Source organism: Cryptomeria japonica, chromosome 1 (genome assembly GCF_030272615.1).
Source record: "Cryptomeria japonica chromosome 1, Sugi_1.0, whole genome shotgun sequence".
NCBI classification, from domain to species: domain Eukaryota; kingdom Viridiplantae; phylum Streptophyta; class Pinopsida; order Cupressales; family Cupressaceae; genus Cryptomeria; species Cryptomeria japonica.
The window spans coordinates 455,817,139-455,835,525 of record NC_081405.1 but is presented as its reverse complement, the minus strand read 5'-3'; the positions used below and the strand labels follow the sequence as shown (position 1 = coordinate 455,835,525).

At 34.6% G+C, this 18,387-nt stretch overlaps 1 protein-coding gene across 2 annotated transcripts; it reads left to right on the top strand.

The window, feature by feature from the left end:
* The first annotated feature begins 10,029 nt into the window (after positions 1-10,029).
* On the top strand, positions 10,030-14,343 carry LOC131064431 (cellulose synthase A catalytic subunit 4 [UDP-forming]). 2 transcript variants are annotated; one of them, XM_057998576.2, is made up of 9 exons: positions 10,030-10,501; positions 10,621-10,945; positions 11,043-11,171; positions 11,252-11,371; positions 11,485-11,697; positions 12,887-12,968; positions 13,063-13,226; positions 13,311-13,664; positions 13,761-14,343. In XM_057998576.2, exons 1-9 carry the CDS (start codon positions 10,230-10,232, stop codon positions 14,304-14,306), a joined length of 2,205 nt encoding a protein of 734 aa, XP_057854559.2. In that variant the 5' UTR covers positions 10,030-10,229; the 3' UTR covers positions 14,307-14,343. The 2 variants fall into 2 exon arrangements, with proteins under 2 accessions (XP_057854559.2, XP_057854563.2); XM_057998580.2 differs by having other exon boundaries at positions 10,402-10,501; positions 10,610-10,945.
* The last annotated feature ends 4,044 nt before the right edge of the window (positions 14,344-18,387 follow it).

The following is an 18,387-nucleotide window of genomic DNA, read 5'->3' as shown; positions in this document are numbered from 1 at the left end:
CTCATACTGATCGGATTAACTTTGGCCGATGAAACCATGTGAATAAAATTTGTGAGCTTTATCGTTATAACCTCTGTCAATGAACTCGACATATCAGAGTAGGTATCGGCCATCAGGAGTGGTTTCAGTCTGCTATATCGATACCCGATGAGTTCGTCTTCCTATGTCTCGAAGTGTAACGGAGCTCGGAGAAGCAGGTTTGAAGTCATCCCGATGACCCGACAAAGTCGTCTTCGATCATCAGGGTAGTATCGGCTATTGGGTGGAATTGTTTGGTGTTACGCCGATACCCGATGAAGTTTCCTTAGGAGATCGGGTTGACATCGGCTATCAGGAGAGCCGAATCATTGTTATACCGATGACTGATGAGATCGCCTTCGGCGATTGGGGATTGATTGGATATTAGGGGGACTTGTGAAAAGCTATGTCGATCATCTGATGGATCCTCCTTGATCGACTTCTATGATATCGGGAGATCAGGTCTACCTGTTGAAGGCTATCTTGATGATCCGATGGAGCCGACCTGTTTGGAGCCGCATTAATGGAGTCATCTACTGGTTCATCGGGAGATCAGAGAAATGCATTTGTGGTCTTTCTGATGGCCAATGGAGTAGAGAATGACTACGGATGTGAAGATGGTCTTGTCGGTGTATATGAATACGAACCGACCCGACTTCCTAGTGCATGTGGGATTATTGTTTTCTCACGAATGCAGACCAATGCAAACACCTAGATTTCTAACCGTTTGGTGCAAACTGACAGTTGAACGATCGACATGGAAAATACATATGAAGCCAAGAGGAAACTCAAAGATAGAGAGTTGTTCTATTGATAAGTCATAATTGATTCTGTGAGCCGATTGGAGTGTCTAGTTCGTGAGAATCTAAGAACGAATACCTGTAGTTGCAGACTGAAACTTTGTTGTAAATTTATTTACTGAAAATAAAGTGTTCAACTATTGGTGGTGGGTTTTTTCCCAAAAGGGTTTTGCCACGTAATTCTTGGTGTTCTATCTCTGTGTCGATTCTATTTGTTTTTGTCTATGTTATTCTTAACGTTTTGTAGAAATTTTAAACTGCATTCTTGTATGATCTCCCCTACTAATTGACATTAGGAAGGCGTTTCCGCACTGTGCTTTCCTTACACTTATCGGGACACATTCCTACTTGAAATATCTTTTTTTTTTATAGAGTTCCATATTCAAGTCTAGATGATACCATTAAGAATTCCACCTCCCTATTACATGGTATTCCTCTATCACTTATTTTTTATTAGAGTTTATAAATGCTTCTTTGAGGGCTTCCAACAATCCTCTACAATAAGGTTCTTGATGTCTATACGATCAAGTTTAATGGGATAACTACTTACTATACATTCTTATTTGTTTAATTGACACTAAAATTTTAAATATTTATGATAATATTAAGGAAATTTTTCTTCTCTTTGATGATAAATTTCATCAAGTTGCTTCATCTCCCATTTTGGATTCTCTTTTACTCTCTTTTCCACATCATTCTACTCACTCAAGACTTCTTGATTCACATTGGTCTACTTATTGTTGACATTTTTATGTCCCCTTGTGGTCCATCAATTATTATCAATCTAAGGGATCCTAAATGGACCACCTTTCATAAATTGTGCCTTAGTCCTTTGCTTTTTCTCTTCTTTTCTCACCTTATCCAATTACCCTAGTTGTAAAATACAAAATTGGCTACGTCTATTGAGCCTATAAAGGTTTTGAGATTTCACATATATTTGTATCTACATGTCATTTCTATCAACCTTGTGGCCCACCTTGTTCCCTTTGAAACAATTAGTGAGGCTACCCTATTGGGCTTTGGTTCATTGACATATGCCTTTTATCTTTACCATTTTCAATATCTTTCACTATTTACACCCCTAATACCTAAAACTTGAGCCCCAAAGTTCCTAAATATTAATCTAATTAGGCTTTGAGATTTCAATCTTTACATTGTTTCCTTATCAATTTTAACTCATCTCCTTTTACAAACCCTTGACCCCCAAAACTTGGTCCCTAAAAGGCCTAAGTGTTGACCCCCTTTGGAACCTCAATCATTGGTCTTCTTCTTATCCCTCTACCACTTCCACTTCCTCATTCCTCTATTCTCTCAATCCTTGAACCCCCACCAAGAATAAAAAATACCTTATTCTTTCTATTGATTTTTGGCATTAAGGATTCCCCCTTATCTTTGTCCCATTCTTTGGCATGAATTAAGCATGATTGCCAATGCTTGATGCCCAACATCTTCCCTTCTCCTTTTTCGTCTAAGTCATTTTCTTCATACTTCGGTCTTTGAGCTTCATTTTTAAGGCTTCTTTCTCATATCAATAAGCTATATATAGTAGGCTTGACAACTAATGCTTGACACCTTCCCTTTGCCAATCCTTCTAAGTGTTAGGGTTTCAAGCAGATCCGAAGTAAATATGAACTAACAATTATATGCAGATTTAAATACAAAAGATAAAGGAATAAAATAGGACACAGATAACACAAAGATTTAACGTGGTTCACCCAAAATGGGTTACGTCCACCATACACAGCCATCCAATCTTTCTTATTATCCAGCAAAAATAGTACATCAACATTCACATGCCTTAAGCATCTCAGCTGCTTATAACATGCGTTTTTAGGGAAACAAACAAAGTCGACCTTTTTAGGGTTTTATTACAATGTCGGTTTTCATCAACAAAAAAATGACAAAGATACATGCTAAGTGTACAGTACTTTGTTGATCAGTCGTCGCATTTCAACAATCTCCCACTTGGAGACTGATGAGGCTCCACACTAAACAATCTCCCACTTGGAGACTGATACTACACGACACCACTGTACATGCAATATCCGCTAGATAAAACACTAGGACTTGACTGGTATAAATTCCACAATTATCAATCAAGAAAACCAACAGAAACTGATGAAGAAATCAGCTTCTCTTGTGGAACTGCCTTCATGAACATATCGACAGGATTCTCACTTGTGTGAATCTTCTCAAGCCGTAACTGACCCTCCTCCAAAACAATCCGGATGAATTGGTACCTGAGCTGAATGTGCTTTGTTCTTGAATGAAAAGTAGAGTTCTTCGCAAGATGAATGACACTCTAGCTATCAGTATACAATGGGCGATCCTCCTATGTCTGACCCAATTCCTTCAGAAAACATTGTAACCAAATCATCTCCTTGCTGGCTTCTGTAGCAACAACATACTCAGCTTCAGTGGTTGAAAGTGCAACAACCTTTTGCAGCCTAGAAATCCAATTGACTGCAGTTCCCCCTATAGTAAAAACATACCTTGTAGTGCTCCTCTGTGAATCAATATCACCTACCAAATCAGAGTCAACAAATCCACTCAGAGCAGCATTAGATCCTTTGAAACATAATGCCTTCGTAGTGGTTCCTTTCAAATACCGAAGGATTCATTTCACAACATTCCAATGTTCCATACCTGGATTACTCATAAACCTGCTCACAACTCCCACTGCATGTGCAATATCTAGCCTTGTGCATACCATTGCATACATCAGACTGCCAACAACTAATGAATACGGGATGTTAGACATTTTATTTATCTCTTCCTGTGCCTTTGGGCACATCTCCTTAGTCAATTTGAAATGACTAGCCAAAGGTGTACTAACTGCTTTTGCATCCTGCATGTTAAATCTTTTCAACACCTTCTTTATATACTCACTTTGGGACAAATTCAAGGTTCTATTTTTTCTGTCCCGTGTAATCCTCATACCTAGAATTTGCTTAGCTGCACCAAATCCTTCATAGCAAATGACCTGGCTAATTTATGTTTAAGATCATTTATGTGTTCCATGTTAGACCTAGCAACAAGCATGTCATCAACATAAAGCAACAAGATAATATAACTGCCATTATCCAATCTCTTTAAATATACACAATGATCAGAATGACATCTATGATAACTGTGTTCAGCCATGAAACTATTAAATTTCAAATACCATTGTCGGGGTGCTTGCTTTAGGCCATACAAACTTTTCTTCAACCTGCACACCAAGTTCTCCTTACCTTTGACCTCATATCCCTGTGGTTGCAACATGTAAATTTCCTCCTCCAAATCTCCATGGAGAAAAGTTGTTTTCACATCTAATTGTTCAAGATGTAAATCATCTGCAGCCACAAGACTAAGTACAGTTCTAATTGAAGTCATTTTTACAACTGGAGAAAATATTTCATCATAATCTATACCCTTTTTCTATGCAAAACCTTTTACCACAAGTCTGGCCTTATATCTTTTCTGACCTCCTTCCTCCTCCTTTAGCTGATAAACCCATTTGTTAGGCAAGGCTCTTTTTTCTGCAAGTAAAGGGACTAAGTCCTAAGTCTTATTTTTCATCAAGGAGTCCATCTCTTCTTTCATGCCTAGCTCCCACTGTTGTTTGGCATCCACCTGCATTGCTTCTTCATATTCTTCTGGTTCACCAAAATCAGTTAATAATATAGAATACAAAGAAGGAGAAAATCTTTCAGGGGGTCTACTTGACCTTGTAGAACGTCTAACACTTGTAGGAGTTTGTGGGACATTCTGTTGTTGCTGAGCATCAGGTACCTATGGCATTTCATTTTTCAGGAATCTCATCCAACACCACATATTCTTGCTTGTCCTGTTCATGCTTCTTTTCCTGCATCTGTTCTTTATACATAACCTTCTCATTGAATATAACATCTCTACTTCTAGTTATTTTCTTATTTTCAAAATCCCATAATCGATAGCCATATTCATCTATCCCATATCCAATGAAGGTACATTTCTGAGATTTAGCATCAAGCTTGGTTCTGTTTTCTTTATCAACATGGACAAAAGCTTCACAACCAAAGGTTTTCAGAAAAGAATAATTTACCTTTTTACCAGTCCATGCCTCCTCTGGAATACCACCATCCAAAGGGGTTGAAGGTCCTCTCTTTATCAAATAGAAAACAGTATGTACAACATCTGCCCAAAAATGTAAGGGCAATCCAGCATGCAATCTCATGCTCCTCGCGCATTCCATGATAGTCCTATTCATTCTCTCTGACACACCATTTTCCTGTGGAGTTCTTGGAATTGTCTTCTGCTTTCGAATCCCATTTAAGGAGCAGTAATCTTCAAATGATTTGCTGCAATACTCACCTCCATTATCCGATCTGAGACACTTCAAATTTTTTCCTGTCTCATTCTCAACCAAAGCTTTCCATTTCTTAAAAGTTTCAAAAACATCCAATTTTTGTTTTAGGAAATATACCCATGTTTTTCTGGTTGAGTCATCAATAAAAATAACATAATAACAAGAGCCACTAAGAGATGATACCTGAGCTGGTCCCCATACATCTAAATGCACAAGCTCTAACTTCTCACTCTTCTTCTCTTTCCCAACCTTGAGAAATTTGACTCTTTTCTATTTACCATAAACACAGTTTTCACAGAACTCTAAATCAATCTTCTTTAGTCTTGGCAATAGATTTTTGGAGTGAAGTATTTTCATCCCTTTCTCACTCATGTGCCCAAGCCTATGGTGCCACATTATCGAATCTATTCTTGCAACATCTATTGTTGTTGTCCCTGCAGTGTAGCAGCTAAGGTAGAGTAAGTGTTACCAATACACAGATATAATATGCCTACCTTCACACCTTTAGCTACTACTAATGATCCTTTAGTGACCTTTGAGATACTGTCCGAGAAGGTAACTATGCAACCTTCACTACCTAGTTGCCCTGCAAAAATTAAATTTCTTCTTAAGTTAGGAACATGTCTTACCTCCTGTAGAAACCAGTCATTTCCATTTTGCAACTTGATCTTTATCTTTCCTTTTCCAACAATTTGACAGGGCTCATCATCACCCAAATATACCTGTCCAAAATCACCTTGAACATAATCTAGAAAATATTTTCTATGGGGTGTAGCATGAAATGAAGCCCCAGAATCTATTACCCAAGAATCATTAACATTATCCAAACATAAGATTAAAACATCTTGTAAAGTATTACATGCAATATTAGCTTCCTTACTGTCATTTTCAGTTTTGTCTCCTTTGTTTTTCTGAGACCAATAGGCTTTCTTTAGATGACCAGGCTTTTTGCAGTACCAGCAATCTTTCTTTCCTCTAGATTGAGAGCGTCCTTTCTTTGACTTCCCTCGTAACTTCTCATTCCAAGGGCCTTTTCCTCTTTCCTTTGATCTTCCTCTGTTCTCCACATTCAAAACACTACTTGATGATGTTGGAGTCTCACTTGTGATTTTCCTTCGCATTTCCTCGCTTAGGATAACACCAACAATATCATCAAATACCAAAGTATTATTTCCAGAGACAGAGTTACTTACAGCCATAACCAAAGCTATTCCATCTTTCTGGCAAAGAACATAAAATCAAGAGAGCCCTAACCTCTTCTGCAAAAGTAGTTTTTACCAAAGACAATTGACTAGTAATTGTATTAAATTCATTTAAGTGCTCCGCTACAGATCCTCCCTCACTCATTTTCAAATTAAACAAACGCTTCCTAAGAAATAACTTATTCGAAGTCGAGGGTTTCTCATACAGCTTAGCCAATGTCACCATCAAATCTACAGTCATTTTCGCTTCTGTTATATTGAAAGCTATAGACGGTGCAAGGCACAATCAAATGGATCCTAGTGCCTTTCTATCTAAAATGTCCCATTCTTGATCTGACATTGTGGTCGCTTTCTTTGCCTTTCCTTCTAATGGCCGCCACAAATCCTTTTGATACAAGTAATCCTCCATCTGCATTTTCCATAACTGATAATTTTGGTCGTTAAACTTTTCAACCTTGAATTTGGAATCCTCCATTGCTCCCACTCAAATCTGAAAGTCCTGCCAATTTATAGAAAACCTTGCTCTGATACCAATTGTTAGGGTTTCAAGCAGATCCGAAGCAAATATGAACTAACAATTATATGCAGATTTAAATACAAAATATAAAGGAATAAAATAGGACACAAAACAAAGAGATTTAACGTGGTTCACCCAAAATGGGTTACGTCCACCATACACAGCCGTCCAATCTTTCTTATTATCCAGCAAAAATAGTACATCAACATTCACATGCCTTAAGCATCCCAGCCGCTTATAACATTCATTTTTAGGGCAACAAACAAAGTCAGCCTTTTTAGGGTTTTATTACAATGTCGGTTTTCATCAACAAAAAAATGACAAGGATATGTGCTGAATGTATAGTACTTTGCTGATCAGTCGCCACATTTCAACACTAAGTCCACTAATTGCACTTTCGATGTACCTTTTCCTCCCCTCCTTCAACAAGCATCATGATTGATGCCAAATGCTAAAAAAATTACCTCATTGAGGCATCACAAATGAATATGTTCTCCTTCCAGAAATGATGATAAGTGGTACACATGATTAACTTAAGGCTTGATATGAAATAGGTTTTTGGTGTTTTGAATATTTTAATATTTTTCTCATTGTCACGATGGTATAATTGAGCTTGAAACTTAAATGATGGCTTTGGAAAGTGTATTTTCAACTTGAATAAACACCATTAATGCTCAGTGCCTCCTCCAACTACTAGATCTTGGTCCTTAGGAGCTATAGAAAGGTCTTAAATACTTTTGGATAAATTTTAGGAGGGTAACATAACCTATATTTCATTTATTACCTATAGACACCTTTTTTGTCAGAGCCCAATTCCTTGATAGTAAATTTTGTGGGAAATATTCATCCTTCTTACACTCAAACTTATAGGTCATCAATGCGAGTATGGAAGGGAAATTTTGGAGAGATTTTCATGCAAGCAAATCTAGGATTTTTTAATAGATTGTTTAGGGTTTCTTCTCCCTACCACATGCCCTATCTTTTCCCTTGCCCTTCAGATGGATAAAAAGGCTATTAAGCCTTATTTTAAAGGGTTATTCCCTAGTTTCTCTTGCATGTGCATGTTTTTTTTTGCATCCTTGCACCTACAAATAGGCTCCAAACCTTTGAATGAATAGAAATTTCATTTTTCACCTCTTCTCATTTTGATTTTCAATGTAATCTTCATTGCCTCCATGTTTGGATGAATATTTTTTTTATTCTATAGATTTATGTTGTGTTAATCTTGTTTGCAAGTGTTGATTGAGGATCATCAATTCCCTTTTACTACCTTATCGAACCCTAACCTCCATATATCCCTCTATAAGTTGGTAAAGTAAGAAATGTGTGTGGGTTCTTTTGGTTTTCTATTCACTCTTTTGTGTGTTTTAGTGAGTAGGAGGATACCATTTCAATCTAGGTGTATCACCACCCCTTTGTTTTTTGTATTTCTTTTTCTTCCTCCTTTTCCTTATGTGGGTTGTTAGTTGTAGGATTAGTCTAGAGTTATTCAACGTTGGGTTGGACCAACACTAGTGAATTTAGTTTAGAGAGGAAGCCAACCTTGTTTGAAGGTATGTTCTCAAGAGCAAGAGTCCCATACTTGAGATCGATCCCATTGTGTTATTGGAATGCTAGACCTGTCTCTAACAAGGTGCAATTTCACGTGACAATAGTTTTCACACTTTAGTGGTCACTATTCTCAAATCTTTTATGACATCGTAGCAGTTCAACATTAGCATCAAGACACATGAGAAATTTCTAGATTGATACATCCTAATTCATTTCTACATTCCACTTGAGTAGGGATTTAGTAGTTTGATAGCTCAAGGTTTTTTCTTCCAAAGGGAAGATACATAATCTATTATGAAGGCATTGGTTATAACATTTGGCATGTGACATTATGCATTGAGCTTCTCTCTCTTCTTTGTGGAGACACGTGTTTCTTATCTTACAAGGATTTTAGGAAAACTCACTTTTAGGGGTCTACCAATCTTTCTTCGTATACCTTAGTTGAGATAGATTTTTCATAGATTCATGTTAACATAGGTATCCTAGTTACCTGTTACTTATTTTAGAAAAAATATATTTATTATTAAATATTAATTTGATGGGAACAAATTTTAAGTGTTATTTATTTTAGGAAAATATATTTATTATCAACTATTAATATTTTGACATGGCAATGTTTTTGTTAACACACTCACGTTAAACTCCACCCTTCGCTATCATTGTACAATGCCTCTTGACATTAATGATGTCAAAATAGCTATTAAATTGCTATCAAATTTAAGATAAAAAATGACAGTTTTTAATGCCAAGAGGCATTCTCCATGGTAGCAAGGGATGAAGTGTAATGGTGTGAGTGTGTTAATGTCAACTTTTATCTTTTGCTTAAATTCGACAACCATTCACATGTCAAAATATTAAAATTATTATAAACATAATATTTTCAAAATAGACACCATATAAAATAAAATATACCCTCATCAAAATTATAAATTTTAGATAGATATATAAACATAAAATAAAAAATGAGATATTTTTAAAAAAAATCTACCATTTCATAAATACAATATGTAGCAAATATTTTTTTTTTAAATTATTTGTAGAAAATAACTAATTAAATTAAATTGCATTAGGAAAAAAAATAATTATTTTTATTTGTAGTAAACAATTATTTTAAAATAAATACAATAGTTCCAATTGATATCTCTCCACATTTCTTTAAATAGATGAAGATATCTATCTTAATTGTTCACACATTACAACATTGCAGTTCACCTTTTAATGTCATTAAGGAGGAGACGGTCCTATAAGTGTGCACCCTAATTTCAGGGTTCTCAAAATCTTATATGAATACTTCAAATTATTCTCAATTTTGTACAACAGCTTACTTGTCAAGTCCCTTACTTAAAAAATTCATTTCCAAGTACACATGGTCAAATATGATGTCACATCAACATGCATTTTTTGTGAAAGCGTCCAAAATGGTTCCAAATTGTGATAAGACCAAATGTACACTAAATCATGTTTACTTGTGCACTGATGTGACATCACATGTTGATTACTTTTTAAATTTTAGAAATACATATTTGAAGATAATCATTGACATGACATTTTTAGTGTACCACTTTTGAGCCCATTTTGTCTACATACTATAACATGGATTGATACCCAGATATTACCTAATGATCCTTCTCCCAATAATTGACTCTGTCAACATTGATGATATTAAAATGCCTGCACTCCAGGCCATCTACTAATCCTCTCCACTGTAGACCTCCTCTACTAGTCTTCTCAACTCTAAGCCTTCTCTGCAACCAAAATATTTAGTTCAAAAGCAGGTCAGGGAAGAAGCTAGACACAGAAATCGTGTGCCCATGGAAGGAGACGGACTTCCTCTGAGTGCCACAGTTATCCTTCCCAAAACAAGAAAAAACATTAAAATAGACCGGGTGCTGACGTTGTGCAGGGGTGTTTGCCTTCTCTTGCTTCTCAAATATCGTTTCAACAATCCTTTACAGGATGCCTTTATCATCTGGGCGATTGCAGGTTTTTGTGAATGCCTTTTTGTGCTCAATTTCATTATCTACTCTCTCCTCAAATGGCGACCAGTTGAAAGGCAGACAGATCCCCACACTCTGTCTGCCAGGTATGTATTACTTTATCCCATTTACTTAGCTTTTTCGACTTTGATAAGGAAATTTTGTCTTAAATTGCAGCTTTTCGACTTTGATACAGAAATTTTGTTTCAAATTAGCGGTGTTGCAGGTATGAAAAGCGTGGAGAACCCTGCAAGTTGTATCCTGTCGACATTTTCATAACTACGGCGGATCCACAGAAGGAGCCTCCATTAATCACTGCAAATACAATTCTTTCTGTGCTAGCGGTGGGCTACCCTGCCGACAGGGTTTCCTGCTATGTCTCTGATGACTCTGCTTCCCCTGTCATTTTCTGTATGATGTTGGAGGTTTTCACATTTGCTCAAAAATGGGTGCCTTTCTGCAAATCACATTCTATCGAGCCTCGTTCCCCGGCTAAATTATTTTCTTCCCGCACGGCTTCTTCCCTTTTTGAACAGGGGAATGAATTGAAGGTAGCATTTCACACGTTTTCTTTTATAGCCTGGTAATATGAACTGATTCTTTATTGTGGGGTAATGAGGTAACTATGCATTAATGTGTTGAAATCAGGAAGAATATGAGCAGTTGGAGAATCGGATTAACGATTTGGCACAGAGGCCTCAGGAAGCCCTAAAGATTGCGCGGCGGTACACATCTTGGGCATCTGATAATCCATATGACCACCAGCCTATAGTTGAGGTACAGAGGAATTACTTCTTATGTAGCCTATATCTTTCTCTTAGGGCTTCGATTTTTTAATATTTTCAGTGCCTGTGCAGGTTGTGAATAACATTGGAATTGATAGATTTGAATGGAATGCTCCCTTGCTTGTGTATGTTGCGCGGGAAAAGAGAGAGGGATATAAACATCAATTCAAGGCTGGGGCTCTGAATGCGCTGGTTTGTTATTGTTTGGTTTTGCATTTATGTTGATAGATTTGAGGGAATTCTGAGTTTGAATGAGATTATAGTGCACTACAGTTGAAATAGAGTGTGTTTAAATCATGATCCAGATGCGAGTATCAGGAATATTAAGCAACAGCCCTTTTATTCTAAATCTCGACTGTGATACGTACATAAATGATTCAAACGCTCTCAGACATGCCATGTGTGTTTTTATGGACACAAAGCTTGGATACAATGCGGGTTTTGTGCAGTTTCCACAAGTGTTTGACAATCTTGACAGGCAAGACGTTCACGGAAATCGGCTTGTTTTTCTCTACGATGTAAGTAATTACCTGTGAAAACAATATTTCTGAGAATAAAATAGTGAACTTAAGATTTGAAATAAACAGAACAAATATAAAAAATTAACTGCTTACTTATATAGCAATAGCAATGAATCTCTTTTATTTTATTTTTAGGTATGTCAAAATATAAATAGATATATTGAAAGCAGTTTTATATAAAATTGTTCTTAAAAGAGAGGTCACAAGTTCAAATTCTACAGGTTAAGGTATCTATAGTTCTATTGTAGCGCAGGTTAAGGTATCTATAGCTCTATTGTAGCCCAGATAGGTGCCTCCTGTAAAAAGTATGAGATACTCTCATATTATATAAGTCATCCTAGATTCATATACAGAAAAATAATTATCCAGCATTAAACTAATAATATAAAAAAATAGTACAGTAAGAACATAAATAATAACATAATAAATAAAAAGCAAAGATAATATACAATATTTTCACATAATAATTGTCTTTGAATAAAGATTTCAACACCTTAAAATTCTGAATGATACAAACTATTAATTGTTCCCCAATACAATACTGAACTCTTAAATATATCAAAATATAAACAACATTCAAAAAAAAAATCAAGTTAAAAAAAAATTCTCAAAATAACACTTAAAAAATTTGAATTCAGAAATTTGCAAATCTAATCACTACCCAAAATTCCATCTCAACTAATAAACGTAGAAATCATACAACACGTATCCAACATTAATTAATAAAAAGAAACAAATAGAACATAAATAGGAGGAAAATCTATCTGAATAGAGCCTATCAACAAAGTAATACAATTCAGAGCTAATGGAAAGTTCAATCCTTTTTCCTAGTATAGAAAATTTTCATTCTATTACGTGCCTCTTATATTTATTCTTTTATTTTACCTTCAGAAAACATTTTTTATTGAAAACCTCTCAATTCTAGTTGATAAGTATAAGAATTTATAATTCAAAATCTTGCTATATAGCGATCTTACATGTTTAAACATTATCAGTGGAAACACCCACCTGAATTTATACAGGTAGCTCAAAATTTAACTATGTTAATTGAGAGCTTCTGTGGCATTACATTTCTCCACTGTAGGAAAACAGGCATAAACAGTTATTGTCAGCTTATATGTTTCTAATTCTCTCTTGGCTGTATTTTGATTTGAATGAGCTCAAATGTGAGATTTAAGATGTTCAGGTATTGCTCAAAGGATTGGACGGAATTCAAGGTCCTTATTACTGTGGGACAGGCTGTTTTCTCCGAAGAACAGCTCTCCATGGTATGGTCATAAACAGTGAAAATCTCTTGCCAAAACTAGCTTAGATGTAGAGATAAATAAACTAGAACTCTCTTACATTAGCTTGGAGTAACAGGAGTTGGAACCCAAGAAGGGAGCTTATTAGAGGACTGTAGACTGGAACTTGGGAAATCAGCCCTGACAAAACATGATCAAGGCGAGATTGCTTGGGTTTCAAAGGAAGCGGCTCTGGATTTATGCAGCTGCAACCATGAAAAGGGCACTGCTTGGGGAAAGCAGGTGACTTGAAAACTTCTTTAGACATTGTTATATTTAATCAGGGTTTGCATAAAAGTCCAGATATTAAGATGTTCTTGAATTCAGGTGGGATGGAGCTATGGGTCAAGTACAGAAGATGTATTGACAGGATACGGAATACATTGTTTGGGATGGAGGTCTATTTACTTGTGGCTTACTCCACCAGCATTTAAAGGAATGGCTCCATCAACTGCTCCCGATCGATTGGCACAGAGGAAACGAATAGCTGCTGGACTGGTTTCGATGTTATTAATGCAATCTTCATCTTTCTTCTACAATCCAAAAACTAGGCTCATGTTTCTGGAGAGAATTGCCTACATTTACAATTGCATGTTTTATGCTGGTATTTCAGTGTTTGCAATGTTGTATATGGTGTTGCATGTGGCTTGCTTGTTTTCATCCAAATCACTTACTCCTAAGGTACCCATCAAGCTCTAAATATTGTGTGATGTTATTGTATATGTTATATTGCGCCTTTTTGTAATATATAGGTTAACAATGGATTGATTTATGCAGGCAAGAGAGTACGAAACCATATGGTTTATTGGAGCTCTTTGTTTTCAACATGGAATGAGTTTTCTAGAGTACAAGTGGGGTGCTAAGAATGAAAGGTTTGGTGTAAGAGAGTGGTGGAATGAAGAGCGATTTTGGTTTGTATCAAATGTATCATGTTTTGTGTTGGGTACATTGGAAGCATTGTTTAAGTCAATTGGACTAGTAGAATCATCATTTACAATCACTCCCAAGACTTTGAATTCCAAATCTGAATCGAAAAGTGAAACTCCATATTCTATTAATGCTTCTTTATTATTCATTCTCCCTATGACTCTAGTTATGTTCATCCTTTTTGCCATGATGTCTACCACACTTCATCTGTTTAGGGGTGGTGTAGAAGCACTTGAGTACATGGGAGGGGAATTATTGTTTGGCATGTGGAGTCTATTTATACTGTATCCTATTGTTTGTCAGATGATAAGAGTGCTAAAGGGATACACAGCATTGACATCATTTGTCATGTTAGTCTCTTTTATTGTTACCATTCTCTTATATGTAAGAGCATGATTTCTATGAAAAAGAAGTTAGTTTGAAGTTGAAGTTTTTTATCTTTTTTATAATTTTAATGGTGTGATGACATGTCAAATGGATCATTAAATTAACCTAATATAATCTATAAGTATGTTTCATTATTAAAAAACAACATAATGATGGCATCATTTATAAACAATATAATGTATAAGTTAATTTCTACGTACAATCAATATATTCATTTTATAATCGTATTACATCTTAATTTACAAATACAATTATATTTCTGTGTCATAAAAGTGCATGCCAATTTACTTCTTTTCCAAAAAGTTTCACATCGATTTAAATATATGTATATGTTTTAATGGGGTCATTCTAGAATTAACCAATTTGTATTTGTGTATATCTTTAGTGGCTTTGCTTTTAAATAAGTCTTGAGTTGTGTGTCCAAGGAAGGTATTTAAAGAAACCATCCTTTGATCATTTCATGATCTAATGATGTAATCATTGAATCAAAGTATAAGAAAATGTTTGCATGTCTATATTGTTTTTAGTAGCTCCAACACAATGAACTCCTCTCTATAAGTTAATGCTTGACAAGAACCTTCATAGACATTCTATTGCTTTGTTGTTAAACTAGTTATAAGGCTTGACTATGGCATGATAAAGTTCTTCAGCTTCAATTCTAAACTTCAACCTTATCACGGCTTGCCCCATTGTGCTTCTTAGAGCCACCTCCAATTTACACTAGATAAAGTCTTCTTGTAGGTGTTATAAACCTAACCTAGTTTAGAAGAGGAGATAATTGCATGTTTGTAAGACATGATCATAGTTTGTAAGATAATGTTGTGCACACACATCCCATTTTTCCTCAACAAAACAAGGACCCCATTTTTCCTCTTTTGCTACTTTCTTGGTTTGTTTTGATGATCTAGGTTTGGCATTGCCCTTTTGTCTTTTTATTTGTTTCAAGTATTTTGCCTCTTGCTTTACTTTTAGAGTTTGTCATCCCAGATGATAATAAATAAATATCTTAAATTCTGACATTTCTTTTACATTAGGGTAGTTGGGGGTTCGATGAGTCACATTTGTCAGACTTTTAGAGTCAATCTTCCTAACAAAATTGTAAAAGAATATTTGAAACCCGATCCTTGGAATAGGATATGGTTTCCAAATTCCATGTGATCTACCCTTAGTTCTACATTAAAAGATTTTTTTTTTCATGTATGCACTTTTGGGGTTGTGTTCTCATTTAGCTTGTCTTTTCATCACAATGCTTTTGTATTTTCATGCATCCTTGAACTCTAGTGATTTTATTGGTTCTCTAGCATTCTCATGAATGATTTACTCATGATTTTTTAGTGATAGTTGTTCTGATTAATTAAGAAAAATAGGTTTTCAGGACCCAAAACCTTTAACATAGGAGATTAAGATAAGACATCTAAAAGTCCAGAGCATATAAACCGCTTACAAAACGACTGGCAAAAAGCCATCAAACCAAAAAGACGGTTGTTGCTCACCATTCTTTATGCTATTAACTAGGTAGGATTTTTCTTCTAATTTGTTAATGGTATTTTAATTTTATTTTCTATTTTTGTTTGTTTTATTTGTGTGTTGTATGCTTTGTCTAGTGTATGTTAGGGCATTTATTATTTTTAATTGTGTCAGTTTCCTTTTTGTTGTTGTGTGTTCTTTGTTTTTCATTTTCTAGTTTTTGCTTGTTCCAATTGTACTTCTATTGTCTAACTTATATCTATTTCAATGTTTAAGGTTATTTTACGTAAGATGACATCATGATTCTTTAAGCCCCTTTCTTTCCATCAAACTTCCTCATCATCCTACAATTTAGGGTGAATTCTTTGGGATCCTTAATGTTTGACTTCCATAATTAAAGCATCATTCTTTTAATTTTATTTTTAGAGTCATAATTTTTCCACCCCATCGATTGAATGCTTCCAAGAGTTATGAGTTATGAGGCATCCCAATCCTTGATGTCCAATATATTTTGCTTGTATATTTTTTTAGAGTTAAAAATTTAAATATACTTTGATGTCTTTGGTATGAGTTAGCTAATGTGTTTAATCCTTAAACTTTGACATTTTATTTTGTACATTTTTCAAAAATCAAAGATATGGAAATAGTTTAATCGGTTTTTCAATTGGTATGAGTAAAATAATATTCCCAATCTTTGATCTCTAAATTTTTATGTTGTATATGTTTTTATATTTAGAGATGTCTTTAGTATGAGTTAGTTGATATGTCCAATCCTTAAATTTTGACATTTTATTTTGTACATTTAAAAAATAAAATTAAAGATATGAACATAGCTTAATTGGTTTTTGTTTTGGTATGAGTAAAATAGTATCCCTAATCTTTGATCTCTAAATTTTTATGTTGTATATGTTTTTGTATTATGAGATGTGGAAATACCTTTATTGGTTTTCCTTTCTGAATGCGTTAGGTGGTATTCTTGAGTTCTAATTCCCAACCATTTTACATTGTCCTATCTTATAGGATCACAATTTTGGGCATAACTTTATTTGTATTATGTGTTCAATTTCTTAAATTTTGACACTTCGTAATACAAGAAAAGTCAACAAACACAATAGACACACTAGTTGGAAAGATAATCACTGGTATGTCACATGAAGACATATTAAAAACCTATAATTATTCACGTGAGTGTATTTACTTAGTGGATTGTCATAAACCAAAGACATAGAGATTGGTCCAAACAATACTTAAATCCATAATTAAATTATCTTATGTAGGGTCTGCATGTTGATTATCTATATCAAAAAGGTGTATGTCATTATGATGCATTAAAAAAGTACATATGAGAGTTCTTAAGGGTCCTTTAGATATATGCAAGGTACATAATCATCATCTTCAGCATGATAAGATAGAAGCTTGTCATTATGTTTATTAGTGAATATATTATTAATATACCATGAGGCATAAGATGGAGAAGGACTAGCAAAATCATGTGATGGTGAAGAAAAATTATTGTGTATAAGCATAACATTAGTGATAGAAAAAGTACGATTGTCACAAATCTCATCAAAGGGTCATAATCATAAATAGGCAATCCTAAGTTAATGAGAGTTTTTGTATCATTAGAAATGCAACAATAGGTTCCTTGAGCAAGAATGAATCAAGCGAGTTAAATTGAGAAGAACCATCATAAGATGTATGGATGATATGCTTACTAAATATGAAATATTGCTTCTATGTGATGAAATGCCTCAAAACTTGTATTGAATATATTATTTATCTAGTATCAATTTTGTGCATTTGGGTCAAGCCCATAATTATAAATTCATCCTTTACATTCAAATTTGTCCCTACATAATGTGGAATTCTTATATATTATTTACTTGATCAAATATTTAGTTATTCTATTGAACATCTAAGGTATCGTGATATTTAGAGATACCTTTGAAGAGTTTTAATTATTTTTTTAAGGGTATTTTCTCCTTATTCAACTCATAAAAATCTGTTTATAAGATCTTAACAAAATAAAACACTTTTCAAACATGCATGTGTTCCTATAATACTTTTGTAGATCTAGATTCCTTTTATCGTACAAGTTGATATGTTATCATGCAAATATGCTATGTAAATGAAGCTCAAAATATAAGTAGATGTGAAATAAATGTCTTTAAATAAAATCACATAACATCGACTTGGTGGCATAGCCATAGAACAGTAAAGGTGGTACTCTCCCTCCATCCCTTGCTCTACTAACTGTAGCTCGCATATGAGTAGCGAAAGCCTTCATAGCGCGCAAACATACACTTAGTTGGTTAGAGAAAAAACTAAAGAGGTTAATGAGCCAAATTTTAAATTTGAGTTTTTGTAATGCAAGTTTCAAGATTGTAACTATAGGGTTAACCCATTAACAATAAAATAATCCTCTATGGGCAAATAGCAAACTTTGGATTAATAATGATGTTAACTCCTTGATTGCAAAAATAACCCTATAAAAACAAACAACCTAATTTGAATGAATAGTTTGTGTGTTGTTGAACTTCGTGTAAATTGTTTACTAGATATCTGCTCAAGTGTTTGATCTCAGCGAGACAATTTTATTGCATGATTTTGTTTTTGGGTTTTT